The sequence below is a fragment of the Bos grunniens genome, chromosome 28, assembly GCF_055505025.1.
Source record: "Bos grunniens cultivar Pamir isolate PY7600 chromosome 28, Bosgru_T2T1.0, whole genome shotgun sequence".
NCBI lineage: Eukaryota > Metazoa > Chordata > Mammalia > Artiodactyla > Bovidae > Bos > Bos grunniens.
Window position 1 is genome coordinate 3,931,554 of NC_141192.1, and position 16,522 is coordinate 3,948,075.

The 16,522-nt window shown below is 49.8% G+C and overlaps 1 protein-coding gene across 1 annotated transcript; it reads right to left on the minus strand.

Annotated features, from left to right (window-relative positions):
- Positions 1–1,454: 1,454 nt before the first annotated feature.
- ZNF488 (zinc finger protein 488) lies at positions 1,455–13,113 on the minus strand. Its single transcript, XM_086381337.1, has 3 exons — positions 12,975–13,113; positions 10,486–10,600; positions 1,455–5,790 (listed from the first exon to the last, which is right to left on the minus strand). The coding sequence occupies exon 3, from the start codon at positions 5,639–5,641 to the stop codon at positions 4,667–4,669; it is 975 nt and encodes a 324-aa protein (XP_086237463.1). The 5' UTR covers positions 5,642–5,790; positions 10,486–10,600; positions 12,975–13,113; the 3' UTR covers positions 1,455–4,666.
- Between the last annotated feature and the right edge of the window lie 3,409 nt (positions 13,114–16,522).

The following is a 16,522-nucleotide window of genomic DNA, read 5'->3' on the forward strand; positions in this document are numbered from 1 at the left end:
CCAGGGGGCACCAGCACCTCCCAAGGAAAGAAAGACTACAGGCTTCACCTTGGGACAACCCCTGCTGACTTTCACCCCTCTGTAGGGGTCTCTCCCTCTGGCCAGAGGAACAGGGCGGTACTGCAAGGTTACAAGGCTAGGCCAGCACCCAGTCGATTCAAAGACTGGGATCGCAGTAGAGGTAAAGGTCTCCATCTGGTGGCTCCTGCCCCACCCCATTGCCGCCACCACTAAAGTGCTTCCTTCGCCCCGTGCCATTTTGACCATCAGTTTTTAAAGGAGAACTGGATAAATAGTAATAATGTCACATACAGCCCCGATTGCTGGCCTCACCTGAGGCCTGTGTTCATCCTGGCCCTAAGGAGCCCTCACCCAGAGATCACTCTAGGTTTCAGGGCCTCCCTACCTCCTCTTCCCTTGCCACCCTCCCCCAAGCCCAGTGGGCTTCACTCACTTTCTTTAACCTAATTTTATAGCCATTTGACTAGACTCCCTGGTCTAGGATTCAGGAACTGGCCAGAAGTAGAAATCTGGGACCCTGACCTTGTTAAGGTTTTACTTCTCTTCCAGATAAAAGCAGAAAGAAAACCAGATCTTGGTCAAAATTGAAAACTAAAATGGATGTGAATGCAGAATGTCTTATTTTAGCCTCATTAGCACACTTGAGGGACTTTTAAAAACCCTAACTGAATGGCTGCTACTTGGGAGATCACATATTAAAATATAATTTGCTATTTTTTCCAGCCACTATAGGTATTTTCCCTTCCATTGTCCAGAAAGGAAGCCAAGACTTTGTTTATCGGCTCAGTGGTTCCTGTGTTACCTGCCTAATGCTGGCATTGCCAGAAAGCCACCAGGGCTGAGATCCAGGGAGAAGGTCCACAGAGGCAAAGATGCCAGCACAGCTTGGGGAGGCTGTTTGATGCTGAGAGGGTGTTCTCAGGTGTGAGGTTCTGGGGAACCTTCTGTAAACTGGAGAGATAGGGCAGGGATTTTAAAAAGACAGCCAGCCTACACTACCAGAACAGGATTGGGGTGAAGAACAGATTAAATTATATAAAGAGAATTTAAGGAATGTGGCAATTCTTACTCCAGAATTGTCAAGTAAAATTCATACCTGCTGATGTGATGTTTTGTGGCAACTTCACCCGCCAACTCTTAACCGGGATGGAAGGTGGCAGAGAGAGTGTGAGCAAAGTTGTGATTAAAAGTGACTGCTCTCCGGCAGATACAGGAGCGGGGGAGAGAAAAGGGGTGAGACAGTCTTCAACCGCCATGGGGACTTTGGGAACCCAGCCTAGGGACAAGGAGGAAATGCCACATTAATAAACTGTAAGACATCACCTCCGTGAGTCATCTTGGAGTCTGTCGATCTGAATGTCAGCAAAACGACCTGCATCTGCATCAGTTTTTACCACAATGAACTCTGTCTTAAAAAGTTAAGTTGGGAGATGTTTTCTTGTGCTTCTTCATTAAATTAACTTTATTAAATTGTTTTCAAAATGTTTCTCTTGCTTACGAGTGATGCGGTCATTATTAGTAAGCATTCTGTTTGCAACCAAGCCAGAGGAGTATGGGTGGGCCAGGGAAGACACACTGGTCTAGACATCTACAGGGTCCTAGCCTTGACCGCACCACCTCCTGTCCCTGCATCGCTTTGCATGTCAGCTCTTGGTGGACCTCACTGCTATAAAGTGAGGGGATGGACCAGAAACGCAGAATCCCTTACAATTCTAAATTTCTACTTATAATTTTTTTATTTTAGTGTGCTTATACCTGTCAAACTGATTTCAAAGAAATTATGGAATAATCCAACAAGCCAGAGGAAGACAGCTGTGCATGCAGTTTAACAGATGTCAAAACCCTTGTGAGAAGCTGGTTTGTCAGGGGTGAGGCCAGACCAGGCATCTTACTCATTCCTTCTACAGAGGTCTGTTGAACACTTGCTTTGGCCTCCACTGCTCTAGTTGCTGGGGACAGAGCAGTGAACAACACAGCAAAAATTCCTTACATTCTAGTGATGGGAGATACAATAAACCAGATAATTCAGTAAAAAAAACAGTATGCAAGAGAATGAAAATCCTCAAGAGAAGGGCAACGGAAAATGTTGGGGAGGGCAGGGTGCAAGTTGAATTTTTAGACAGGGAGTCGATGCCTGGTCCTAAGTCCCAGTTTTTCAACTGGCCACAATGCCACACAGCCCAGCTGGGCCAAGCAGACACGTGGCAGGCTGGGAAGGATGTGAGCACGAGTGGGGCAGTCTGGGTTCTTATTCTCACACTGCTTCTCCAGAAGCCATAGTCTTAGGAAAATCAGCTGGCCTCTTGGAGTTCAGTTTCTTCTGCTGTAAAATGGGAATTAAGTGTCTATCTCCAGGGCATATCATGCAAATTAAATGACATAATGTACGTTGCTGTGTGATGTGGAGTCTAAGGTTCCAACCACATAAGGTGTCCTTCCCTGCCCCGCATGGGACAGTAGGGGAGGGAGACTCCCCAAAGCTTCAGTCTCCTTCTGGGCAGAACCTCCCTGTGGGCAAATTCTAGCTCCATGCAGTTTCCAAAGGGACTCAGCCTGCAGGGCTCCTGGGCTCCAAGCCTCTCTGTAGAAACGGGAGTGCTTCCTTGGTGCTTCTAGGGAACCCTGCTTCTTCCTTCCAGATGGAGAGGAAATGGTTCAGGAGGTACATCTTCGCTCCTCCAGCCCACTTTACCTGTTGCAGCCAGAGGCCCCCTGGAAGGTCTTCTCAGAGCCAGCCCTCCAGGACCCTAGCTCCAACTCCTTTCCTTCAATGCCTTCCCACCGTTGCATCTCCAAGAGTTGCATCCTCACTCTGTCTGCCCATCTGTGCCTTGCAGCAGCCTCAGACACCTGTATCTCAGGACCACCCTCTCCCTAGCATTTCCTGCCCTTTCTGAATCACCAGCTCTTGCTGGACTCTGCAGCTCAGCTTACACCCCCACCCCTACCCATGGGTTTGACTCAGTCATGCCCCTTGATGTGACCAGTGCAGCACAGGCCTCTCTGTTCTGCATCTGTCATGCTGCACCCGAATCATCTCACCTTCCAAACAAGGACCATGGGTTGAACTCATATGGCCCCCCCCAGGGCCTGGCACACAATCTGGCACAGCCCAGACACCCAGGGAGGCCAAGAAATGGATGAATATATGGGTGGCTGTGGAGAGTGGATGTGAGGGTAGGTAGGAAGTGGGGGGAGTAGGAAAGAGAGGGATGGGGCAGGGTGGCAGGAGGGACAAGCAGCTGCCTCGGGCAAGGCGGGAGCCAGATGTGGTGACGGAGAGAGGTGGAGTCTGGGGGTATTTAGATGGATGGCGGCTGGCTGAGACCCCCACCAGCTCCTTTCTATCCACAAGCCTGAGTTCTGCAACTGAGGTCTGCAGGTCAAATGAGCAAATCTTGAACGTGAAGTGGAAACCAATTAAAAACAACACTGCAGTGACTTGAAAGAAATTCCAACAAATGGCTTTCACAAACTGGCTTGTGTTTCAGCAGAGTTTATGATCTGAACTTGCATCATTAGGAATAAGGACAAATGTGGATGAACAGCAGGGGCTGAAACACCATGCGTTAGACGATAAACAGCATCCACAGCTCTCCCCGTCCTCAGGGTGCTTCACGCCCTAAGGTTTTACGGTCGCTTCCCGAGAACTAAGAGGGGGGTGTTGTTTCACTTTCCCATTTTCACATATTCAGAATGTGAATAACCATGGACCAGGTGTTGGTTGAATTACTGGTCCCAATTCCTCCAGCCCCTGTAGGATTATACACGCACTCATGACTTCCCTACTGGCCCCCTGCACATCTCGCCCCTTAACTCTGGGTTTGGCCATCAACTTGTTTTGGCTGAGCAGATGTTAGTGGAAGTGACCGAAGCAGAGGCTAGAAATGTGTCTGTGTATTTGGACTCGTCCTTCTGTGCTCTTGGCATAGCCATGAGAGAAGCACGATGTGGTAGCCCATGAGTCCTGAGAGAAAAAGCTACCTGGAACCAAGATCAGGCAAGCCCAGCTCAACCCCATCCAACTCACAGACCCAGCACCGAGAAACCCGGACCTGCACTGCTCGCCACTGCAATTCTGTGAGTTAACAACAGCTGACTAATCTGGACCATGACAATTGCACTCTGTACTTAGTGATGACACTGCCAGGCATGTGCTGGCCATTTCCCACACATCTTCCCACATAATCGTGACAACATCCCTCAGACACAGGCGTCACCATCTCCACTTTACAGATAAGGATGCTGGGACTCAGCTAGAACAGTCTGCCCAAGCTCAGGGCTCGTATGTGAAAGGCCAGGACTCCAATCACTCCTGTCTGCCTCCAAAGCCCCTGCTGTGCACCAAACTTGCTTCCACGTGGAGCAGAAGCTGTGCTGACAGGAGAAGAGCCCCCTCCTGAAGACGCCGGAAGCGCTTGGTGCCTCTTCCTCAGCATACCCTGTGACTAGAAAGTGCCTTGTTTCACAATTGTATTTCCTTTAAAACACACATGGGGACTGGTTGTCTTTTTCCAATTCTGACTGAGCTGTTCATCCTCAAATGCCCCAGGAGACAGCCCCAGACAACCGTGACCGGCCTTTTCAGAGGAAGGCCCTGTGAGCCATCTTGGCCTCACGGCCAGCGCTTGCTCCAGACCGCCCGTTAACTGTGCGAAGTCATGTGCCGGGAGAGGTGGTGGCGCTCGCGGAAGCACTCGTGGCAGATGGGGCACGTGAGGGCCTCTGCTCTCAGCCTCTTGGAATGCAGGTTGGGCCCCGCACGCTCCTTTTTGTGGTGGGATCTCATGTGGAAGACCAGGTCGGACGTCAGGCGGAAGGACAGGTTGCAGTTGGCACACCAGTTCTGGGTGGACAGGCCCAGGGAGGTGAGCGTAGGGGGCAGCAGGGCCCAAGAGCTGGTGGAGGACGACGACGGGGGCGTGGGGATCTGGACCGTGGCGTGCTTGAGCCACAGCGCGGGGGCACCCAGGAAAGTGCCGCAGAGAGGAGCATGTGGTGGCCCTGTTTGCAGGTTCCAGAAATCACCCACCAAAAGCTTGGAGTTGGAAAGTCGACCCCAGCAAGTGACATCAACCGTGTTGATGAGTCCCAGCAGCTCTCCCAGGGCATCTGCAGGTTCACCTGCCTGAAAGACACAGGCTGGTCCCAGTCTCCCTGCTGGACCCTTGGCTGGCTTGCTGAAGGCACTTCTCTGCTCCCTGCGGGCTCCACTGGGCCACACAGAGACCCGGGTGCTGCCAGTTAGGTCCCTGGGGATATCGAGGGTCAGCTGCTGGGGGCCAGGCTGGCCTACAGGGCCACTGTGCTTCCTGTCCTGGGCCTGCCCACCCCCAAGCCTCTTCTTGAGCTGACGCACCTCTGTGAAGGCGCTCTGCCCCTGTTCCCACCAAGTCTTTTGGGGCATCAGCTTTCCCAGCCTGAGCTTGCCTGGGGCCACTGACAGTACCATCTCGGCACAGGCCTCATCCTGGCCACTGCCGCCCAGGGCAATCTCAGAGCCCAGGCAGTTCGTTTTCTCCAGTAGCACCGGCTTCTGGCCCCAGCCCTGCTCAGATTCACTAAGCTGCCATCTGTTTTCAGCTGAAGGGCTCTGCAGAACTCCCTTCCCAGTAGCCATGGGGGCCACAGAGCCTGAGCCAGCTGAGTAAGGTGGATCTTCCAGCAGCTGTCAGCCCCAGGAGTTTCTGGAGGGCTTGGCCCGGGGAGTGGCTGTGAGATTGAAGGGCTCCCCTGGGGCCTGGGCCAGCACACTTGGACAACAGGGCTCTGCAGAGAGAGGAAGCAACAGGCCATGAAACGTGTGCTCTTCACTCAGGGACATATCATAGCATGCAGCCTGTAGGAACTTAGAGAACTCCTCCCCTCACCCGGGACCTCAGTATCTTGGGCCAGTTGCTGATAAGAGCATGAACTTGAAGGCAGACAAGTGTCCATGTGAGTCCAAACTCTGCCAGTCTTCAGCTGTGTGATGTTAGACGAGCTACCCTTCTAATTAATCTTCTCAGCTAACTTGACCAGAGACAGTTTTCCTCCTTTGCATCCAAAGCATCCTGACTGCTACAGATGCAGCGACTCACCCTGACTCAGAGCACCACGGTTTCACCACTAGGGCTCCATCAGAGAAGGACCACAGCGCACAATGCTGCCACCCAGAGGCCAGACTCAGTACTGCCCTGCATCTATCAGCATCCAGGCAGGAGCTGCTGTGTTAACAGCGGCACAAGGCTTCCACCCATCAGTAGTGACTTGGTTGACACTCTTAACATCTCCGCACCCTGATAAACAGCAGTTTTTGTTCCTTGCTGCTCAGTGTGCTAATTTTTCTTCCAAATAAGCACACACACCAGGACATTTCAAGCACTTGATGACAGGAACTCTGTAGCACAGGTGACCAGAGGGTAAAAGCTGGACAATAAACACCCAGGCAAGGCAGGCTGGGTGCGCGGCTGTTCCTGGCCCCTGCTCCCACGCCTGGGGGAGCCACCTTTCTACCGGGCCCTGACCCTGCAACAAGTGTGGGTCTCCCCTCTCCACTCTCCTGACTACACTTGTTTTTCACACATTCATCCACTTGCTTGTCCTCTGCTCACCTGTCAACTGTCAGAGGTCTTCTTGTGCCAACCTACTTGGCATTAACAGGGGAATCAGCCTCTGCTTTGCCCTCAAGGTGCTCATGGCGCAGGGGAGATACACAATGGCCATATGTGAATGCGCCTGGAAGGAGAGGGAGCCATCAGCCCTGCTGGGGAGACATTTATCCCTCTTCCCTGACCAGCCCACCAGCAAGTTCTTGAAGCTTGCAGACCCATCTTTAAGTGTCTCCTCGGCTTGTGAGAGGTTTGCCGGACCACACTCCACTGAGTGTTCTGAGCTTTTATCATTAAGAAATATGTGTCCCGAGCCCAGGAGGACTGTGAGGAGTGGGCAGCTCTGATCCTTCCTCACAGGGACATCATTTAGGTTCAACTCAGCTTCTTCTTCTTCTTGGCCTGCCTCCTGCTCCACCTGTAAAAGGCCTCACAGATACCTGCCCTCCTTATCACTATCTTGGTGACAGAAGTCTGTGACATGTGCTTGGCATATGAGTGAAGAGGACCCTGGTCCTGCAGTACTAAACATCCTGCCCGATGTCCCTGCAAAGAGGAGGCACAGCTGGGACTGAAACCCAGGTGTGCGCCCCCAAAGCCTGCCTGGCTGCACTGGCCATGTCGCCTTCCCAGAGTCCCCCTGATGAACAACCAAGCCAACTACATGACCCAAATACCAAAGGAGGGTATACAGAAGGTTTAAGCTTCCTTTTCCCGCCTTCTCTCCAACTTCTCCCAAGCTTTTACCCAATCAGAAAGTCAGACTCTTTGTCTAACCTGTGAAGTTTGAACAGTTTGTGAGGAAACACATGCCAGACCTACCCTTCAGCCCATCCAGTGTGACTCCAGTCTCCTGCTTGGTCGTCCTGAAAGGACTTCCAAGATGGGCCACCAGGGGGAGGTGAGCCTCCCCAAATATCTTTTCCAAACTGAGTCCTCAAAGGAGATGCCATTGACATCAGAATTAGTGCCGGTCAACGTTACTTGAAGAGGCAGAGATGGCCATGTCACTGCACCGAGTGACCCTGAGCTGTCCTCACCTCTCTCAGCTTCAATTTCCCATTAACTGGGGTTGGACTGAATTATCTCCACAGTCCTTTCCAGATCTAACCATGTGTGACTCCAGTTGGGATGAAGCCGTTTCTCCCTCTAGCAGTCTGCTCGACACACACACACACATCCAGGCACATTCACACCCTCACGTACACATGCATTCACAATACATACACACCCACAATCTCACAAGTAGTCACTCTCACGTACATACTCACATACACTCAAACACATACACACTATTAACAATCAAACGCACATACACCCTCACACAAACTCCCCCTTCTTCTCTCTCTCACTCTCTGCCCCTCACTGTTTACCAGATGTAGAACCACCTGATGTGTTTCCCACAGCTGGGCAGGAGGCTGCCTTGCTGACCTGGCTGCACCCCTGTACCCCTCTGCACACAGCCCCACTGCGTTGCCCTCACAGCTCGGGCAACATTGTCCAACCACAGCCATGCAGACCCCATTGAAAGAACTTCCAGTGTTTTGAACGACAGATGAGAAGACCTTCTCAGCTATAAAATTTGAAACATGCTGTCTTCCTGCAGGCTGGAGTGTTTGCTACCAGAATGCTTCATGATATAAGTATACATCTCACCATTTATTGACTACATAAATGTACGTGCCAGAGATGCCCAGAGCTTAACACATCTTACGTTATGGCATTTTCACAACTACATGAGGAGTGTTGCAGGTCTCAATCCAAATGTGCTCATCTACAACCTACAGATGCCATATCAATAAACCCTGTGCTGCTCCAGCTGTTTGAGACTCTTCTAGATCTGGATTCTGTCAACTACTGAATCCACCCGAAACACTAGTCAGTGTTATCATCCAACTCCTGATAATGATAATGAGAACAAGGAGGAGAAGGAAGGAAAGGTGGAGACCAAGGTACCGAACTGATGGAAGACCTTAGCATGCCGTCCACCCTCCCTGACTGAGGGTCACCACTCTCACACACACTAGCACCGCCAGGTCAGGTCACCCAGGCAAGTGCAAAGAATGTCCTAGCAAACCCCTTCTGGGGACCCACCTAACCTTGGTCCACTGCATCTGCGGCAATCACCAGAAGGAAGTCTTTCAAATGAAAGATGATATGAGTCTGTTGTGGCTTGTTCGGGGTCAGGGGAACACAGGCACAGCCGCTCAGTGCTGCTTCTGTCCCCCTTTCCTACATGGACCTACCAACGCCCTTTGCAACTGGAAGGTGGCTCTCTGTCCAGAAGATCGCTGAGCAAAGCAGAGCCGCTCCCTCCTCTTTCTCTTTCCACTGACACCAGCTGTTCTAGCAGCAAGCGGATCTATGCATCCCTTGATTTTTTCCTCCCTTCCAATATTAAAGGAACTTTGCTGTCCTCCACACTCCTTAGTAGCCTAAGTCCATTCCGGGCTCTTGATCCCTGACATTATTTACTCATCCTTGTCACTCTGCTGTGCGTGTCCTGAGAAGGGACTCTTCTTGCCTTCCTTGGTTATTTCAGTCTGAGCTCAGCAAGACAAACCTCTGAGCCATACAGACATCATTCAGTGCTGGCTTCCCTGGTAGCTCAGATGGTAAAGAATCTGCCTGCAGTGCAGGAGACCCAGATTCGATCCCTGGGTCGGGAAGATCCCCTGGAGAAGGAAATGGCAACCCACTGCAGTATCCTTGCCTGGAAAGTCCCATGGACAGAGGAGCCTGGTGGGCTGCAGTCCATGGGGTCACAAAGAGCCGGGCATGACTGAGCCACTAACACTTACACTTACACACTTGTGGTCTTCCTATTGAAGCAATCTGACTTCAATCCCAGACTCGCCAACCTTTTCCCAGCCTTCAGATGAAGTACTGATCTTGGCAGACTTCTGAAACTGAGCCTCCCAAGTCAAGAGTTTGTCTGACCATGTCTGTCCTCCCCTCCCACTGGGAATACTTCTCCCTCAGGACTCAGTCCACCAACCAGTGTTCTACTGACCAAAAGATGAAGTTTTCCGAGAGGTGAAGCCTCACCTGCCCCGCAGTGTAAAAGCGCTTGTTTCTCTGTTTATTACCTACTGCTGGGGCACTGGCTGCAGACTCCAATCATTCCTTCATCTGAGCAGCACTGGTCACATTCTAACTTTCTGTTCAGGTTCTAACCAGGCTGTCCCAGGAACCTTCCAGCCTCACAGTCACAGGGAATTTAAGTGTGTGGATTTCTAGGGTCAGAATGCCTGGGTCAAATACAGCTCTGCTCTTGCCAATCACGTGACCCTGGACAAGGTCCCGATCCTCTCACTGCCTCTGTTGTCTCACTATGGATCACCTTAGTGCCCACTTCATGAGGTGGTTGTGAGGATTAAATGGATTAACATACCTAGAGTGCTAAAGAGCCTGCCTCAATAAATGTGAAAGTGAAAATAGTCACTCAGATGTGTCCAGCTCTTTGCCACCCTATATACTGTAGCCCGCCAGGCTCCTCTGTCTGTGGAATTCTCCGGGCAAGAATACTGGAGTGTGTAGCCATTCCTTCTCCAGGGGATCTTCCCAACCCAGGAATCGAACCCGGGTCTCTTGCATTGCAGGCAGATTCTTCTCCGTCTGAGCCACCAGGGAAGCCCAGGTTTATCATCATACTAGTAATTTATTATCATACTAGTTCTGAAGGTTAAAGACAAGCTCAGGGCTGCGTTCCCTCCACTCATGCCCCTCCCTGCCAGGGACCAGCACACAATAGTGTTTAATAAGGGACCAAACGGCCTGGGCAGTTTCCACCTTCCCCCTCCATTTACAGGAAAAAGAACTCTTTCTCAAGCAACTGAATGATAGCATGTTACTGATATCTGAACATACTCACCACCCACAGCTAGCCAGCCAGCCTCCGATTGCCCCAAGTTGCAGCTCAGAAACTAGGTCTTATTCAGTGAAACCATCTCTGCCGACAGGGCCTTTCTCCACTGCTTCCTCTTCAGCTAAAACAAATGAAAACAGAAAAGTCTTCTGGGCCTCAAGACTTTGGTTTCCTCAGACTCTGGAGATGCTTCTCATACTTTTTTGGAAGATTTCTGAGGATAATCATCTATCTACCTCTTCTATATGTGGATTGTGTGGTGCTGGGTTTTCCTAAAAGGGAAACATACATGTTTTCTAGATATCCTCTAGCCAAAGAACTCTGAGAAAATGAAAAACTGCAGAGTTGTCCAGGCCTTCCTGGAGGTTGGCTACTGGTGCCACGCAGTGGGAAAGAAGAGAAGGACTTTCCAGCCAGCCCTCGAAGGCTCCACATTCAGTTATGCCTACATCCCTCTAGTAGCAATGCCTTCTATGATCAAGCAAAACCAAATGCAGGATTCCCAGGATGTAGCCAGCTCCCAGACCCACTGTGAGGTCAGCTGCAGTCCTAACACAACTTGGCCAGTTCCAGTGGCAGTCTTCAGAGGAAAAGTCCATGGTTTGTACAATAGACTGCATAGTCAGACTCTACAAGAACATCATTGGCTAGAAAGAAGAAGAGATGCAGTCTATTGGAGAAGGAAAAGAAATTCAAAAGCACTGCAGCTCAAGATTTTGCCTAGAATAAAAAAAATTATGAGATCGTCTGTTTTAAAGAAAAGTTGTCACCTCTTAGGTTTTCTGAAAAAGAAATCTGCTAATCAAAGCAGACATGATAGTTCTATATCATTGGAAAAGCATCCCTTCCGCCTCCCTCCCCAAAGTCTAATACCTGGGAAGTCAGAGGTTAAATGATGCAAAAGACAATTTAACTCTTCAGTCCAGAGAACAGTCTCCCAAATCAAAGTGTCATGCTTATACCTATGAAAGTGTCCAATGTTCTTTGACATAAAGTAGAAAAAAAATTTTCTTTCAATAAACACACTGAAATTTTCTTCCATCATTTTTAATTTTTGTTCAATTCTGTGTGATTTTTCTACTGACAAATTTCCTTTTGCATATCAACCAAAAGTTAAATAAGATGAATTATCACTAAAAATCATAACAAACTCAAAAAGCAGGTTAAATTATGAAAAACAAAAGCCTCAAATGTTGGGCAGTAATTAGCAGCTTTAAAACCAAACAAGTTTCCTTTTTACAATTATATATATAGTATGTATATGCGCACGTTTGAACATATAGCTATACATGCCACAAAAATATCATCAAATAATGAAATCATGTCTGATTAAATTTTTAAGAAGCAAAAAACTGCTTTGCTATATAATATTTTCTACTTCATTTCTCAAAAATGAATCAGATTTGTTTTCCTATATTCACTTAGTATCTTGGATATGAAAATGAAACCTTTCTACTGTGGTCTTACCTCATGTACACAAAAACATCACTCTCCAATGTCACAATAATTGTTATAAAAAGGCTGGATCATTCAACAGTAATTCTGAAACCTAATTTCTGCACACCACCAGCATTGCCAAGTATACACTTTATAAATTTATAGTTAACTTCGTTTCAACTCTCAGCCAAATGTTTCCCATGCAAAGCTCTGGCCTATTGTCTTCCCATAACTGCTCTCTGAATCCCACCCTGGCCTGCCCCACCAATCTGGCCTAGTACTGCCTGCACAGAAGGATGGCATGGGCCCCCATGTTCCCTTAATGTTCCTGCAAAATTTAGCTTCCTGGTGCTGTCTGTGTCTATTACTAAAGGCCAAATACCAAGAAAAGGATTCAATCAATGCCTTGTTTCTAAAGCCAAGTATTTCTTTCAGCTCACCCTGAAAACTCAGAGATTTATAACTTGATCCTTTATGTATTTTCCCACAACAGGCACTGAACAGGTTACATGCCTAGATCTTTGATATAATCAGTTGGAGAAAGGATCTGGAACAAATGCATCGTTATTATCCTAGTACCCAGAACAAACTCTGGCTAATAACGGAGCGGCAGAGGATGGGTGAAGGGCTGAAGGGATGAATTAAAAGGATTGCAGCACAAAAAGTCAACCTAGGAGAAAAAAAAAAATCCAAGGTGGAATTCTTGATGGGGGAAGGAAAAGGGGAAGAAGGGAGGAGGAGAGAGAGAAAGAAGGAGAGAGAAAAGGAAGGACGGGGGACACAGGTAAAACAACGATGGACAAGAAAAGGTGAGACAGATGAGAGAAAAATACAGAGAGAAGCAAGGAGACAAAAGACAGAGGCAGAGGGCAGGGAGAGGGGCAGCACGGGAGCGGGGAGAAAGGAGCGATGGAGAAGGCTGGTGACAGCGGCAAGAACCGAGCAGTTAAAGGCAGGGCTGAGAACCTGCCCCGGGGTAAGGCCAGTAGAAATGAGATGACTCCCGACCCCCACGCCCATTCGCGGCCCCGTCCCGGGGGCAGGACAGCGCGTCTCACCTCGGCTCTCTCGCGGCGCTGGGGACGCGCTGGCAGCCCCGGCCGCCTCCAGGTCGCGGCCGTGACACGCGGCTCGGAACTTGGCGCGCGAGCCCTGGGGGCCGGCTGGTCCCCGCCTTCCCGGACTGCCCCGCCTCTGAGGCGGGGCCTCGGGCCCGGCCCCGCCCCGCCCGCAGCGGGCAAAAAGGTTTCTGGGAAGGGCCTGCGAGTGGGCTGAGCCCTCAGAAAGGGGCGCCTAGGAGACCCGCTCCGAGAAGGCAATGGCCCCCCTCCAGTACTCTTGCCTGGAAAATCCCATGGGCGGAGGAGCCCGGTGGGCTGCAGTCCATGGGGTCGGACACGACTGACGCGACTTAGCAGCAGCAGCAGGAGACCCGCTCGCGGCACCGCCCGCCGCAGATCCAGATGCCGCACCGCACGCCTTCACCTAGCCCTCTTGGCGGGGCCTGGCCGGCCCGCGAGCCCCGCTCCGCATATCTCGACCGGCCGCCCCCGCTGGCTCAGGTCTTGCCCCAAGCCTCGCAAGTTCGGGACTGAGGAGGGTGCCCTGGCGCGCGGGCTCGCCTTTGGAGGCGGCACTTGGACCACGGCAGAGGCTGTACGTGATCTGTGTGCTGCGACTTCTACTCTCTTAGGTCTCCGAGACCCAGGAGACAGACAGTACAGATGGTCGGTGCCCTGCGGCTGCAGATCCTCCGTGCGCTGCCCAGAGACCCCCATCAGCGTCATGGACTCGCCTTCCCTTCCAGGCTGAGCGGCCGTGCAAGCTCCATGTTTGTGGCTTCCCTGAGAATCACCCAGACTTCACTGGAGCTGACCCTCGGCCTCTCAGCCTTTGCTGAGCCACCTCAGTTCTGAAATGGCAGCGTTTTGCCAGATAACGGTGAGTTCTGTGACTTCACAGAATGCACAGGTGGCAGGGAACTTAATTACTCGCGGAAGGTGGGAGAGGCCAGCGCCTAAAGGGCTGGGGACCAGAGGAAATGCCTTCTAAGTGACTGCATTCATGCCAGATCGTGGACTAAATAGGACATAGACCTGGAGTGAGGGTGAGAGGAGACGGGAGTAGAGTCTCAGGTAACCTGAATGGTTGCAGTGGCATCCAGGTGTATGGGTCACATTGTTTGAGCCCAGCAGAAGGGCAGAGCAGATTGGATAGGGGAAGAGAGAATCCTTGAGGGACTAAAGGGAACCTTCCTTCAGTCACTCAGTAACTGTTCTGGATGCCCCTGAAAGGAGAGTGTGGTTTCCTAAGGTGACAAAGCCCTGTGCTTTTCTCAAAGATTTGGGAGCATCTGTTACACAAGGCAAGATTGTAAAGGACCAAAATTATGATGAGTCTGAGGTGGGCAAAGTGAAATTCAGAACAGACATTAAAGTTCTGGTAACGGCCCCCAAAGCAAAACTTTCCTTCTGTGAAGAGAGCCCACTAATTAACATGGACATGAGAAATCAAATCTCTAATGTGCAGCTCAGTCAGCCTTACTGGAATTACAGGACTTCTAGGACAACCTCGAAAATAATCTGTCCACCTAGAATTCTGTATCTGACCCAACTGTTATTCAAGAGTGAGCACAACACAGATATTTTCAGGGGTACAGAGCCTAAATTGAACACCCTCACAACCTTGGTGAAAGAACTAACAAAGAATGTGTTTCAGAAGGAAGGAAACAGAACCCAGAAGAAAGCAGAGAGTTTCAAGAAACAGTGACTGTAAGTCCAAGATCAAGATGTCAGTAGGGTTGGTTTTTTATGAAACCTCCCTGAATTGTAGGCAGCCACCTGCCCTCTGTGTCCCAAACACTGCCTTTTCACTGTAACTGTTTGAGGCCCATCTCTCGTCTCTTCCTTTTCTTATGAGGATACTAGACTTAGGCCCAACACTTAAGACCTTATTTAACCTTAATCACCTCCCTAAACACGCAGCATCTAAATGCAGTCCCATTAAGGATTAGGGCTTGATAAATGAACTTGGCAGTTAGGGCACAATTCAGCTCATAGCACTCAGTAAATATCAAATAAGTTACATCGGTACTTTAAAAACTTCCCACAAAGAAAATACCAGATATAGGAGATAGCATATCAAAAATTCATGAAGCAAATCATTGTGATCATATTCAAAATCTTTCCAAAGACAATGTAAAACCCTCCCAAGTGCATTTTAGGAGGCTCAGTTCAGTTCAGTTCAGTCACTCAGTCATGTCCGACTCTTTGCAACCCCATGAATCGCAGCACACCAGGCCTCCCTGTCCATCACCAACTCCCAGAGCTCACTCAAACTCATGTCCATCGAGTCAGTGATGCCATCCAGCCATCTCATCCTCTGGTGTCCCCTTCTCCTCCTGCCTCCAATCCCTCCCAGCATCAGGGTCTGTTCCCTCCCAGCATCAGGACTCTGATGACTCCATCAGAGTCAACTCTTAGCATGAGGTGGCCAAAGTACTGGAGTTTCAGCTTTAGCATCAGTCCTTTCAATGAACACCCAGGACTGATCTCCTTTAGAATGGACTGGTTGGATCTCCTTGCAGTCCAAGGGACTCACAAGAGTCTTCTCCAACACCACAGTTCAAAAGCATCAATTCTTCGGCACTCAGCTTTCTTCATAGTCCAACTCTCACATCCATATATGACCACTGGAAAAACTATAGCCTTGACTAGATGGAGCTTTGTTGGCAAAGTAATGTCTCTGCTTTTGAATATGCTATCTAGGTTGGTCGTAATAGTCTTCAGTTCAGTTCAGTTCAGTCTCTCAGTCATGTCCAACTCTTTGCGACCCCATGAATTGCAGCACGCCAGGCCTCCCTGTTCATCACCAACTCCTGGAGTTCACCCAGACTCACGTCCATCGAGTCAGTGATGCCATCCAGCCATCTCATCCTCTGTCATCCCCTTCTCCTGCCCCCAATCCCTCCCAGCATCAGAGTCTTTTCCAATGAGTCACCTCTTCACATGAAGTGGCCAAAGTACTGGAGTTTCAGCTTTAGCATCATTCCTTCTAAAGAGATCCCAGGGCTAATCTCCTCCAGAATGGACTGGTTGGATCTCCTTGCAGTCCAAGGGACTCTCAAGAGTCTTCTCCAACACCACAGTTCAAAAGCATCAATTCTTTGGCGCTCAGCCTTCTTCATAGTCCAACTCTCACATCTATACACGACCACAGGAAAAACCATAGCCTTGACTAGACGGACCTTTGTTGGCAAAGTAATGTCTCTGCTTTTCAATATGCTATCTAGGTTGGTCATAACTTTCACTCCAAGGAGTAAGCGTCTTTTAATTTCATGGCTGCAGTCACCATCTACAGTGATTTTGGAACCCCCTAAAATAAAGTCTGACACTGTTTCCACTGTTTCCCCATCTATTTCCCATGAAGTGATGGGACCAGATGCCATGATCTTCGTTTTCTGACATGTTGAGTTTTAAGCCAACTTTTTCACTCTCCTCTTTCACTTTCATCAAGAGGCTTTTTAGTTCCTCTTCACTTTCTGCCATAAGGGTGGTGTCATCTGCATATCAGAGGTTATTGATATTTCTCCCAGCAATCTTGATTC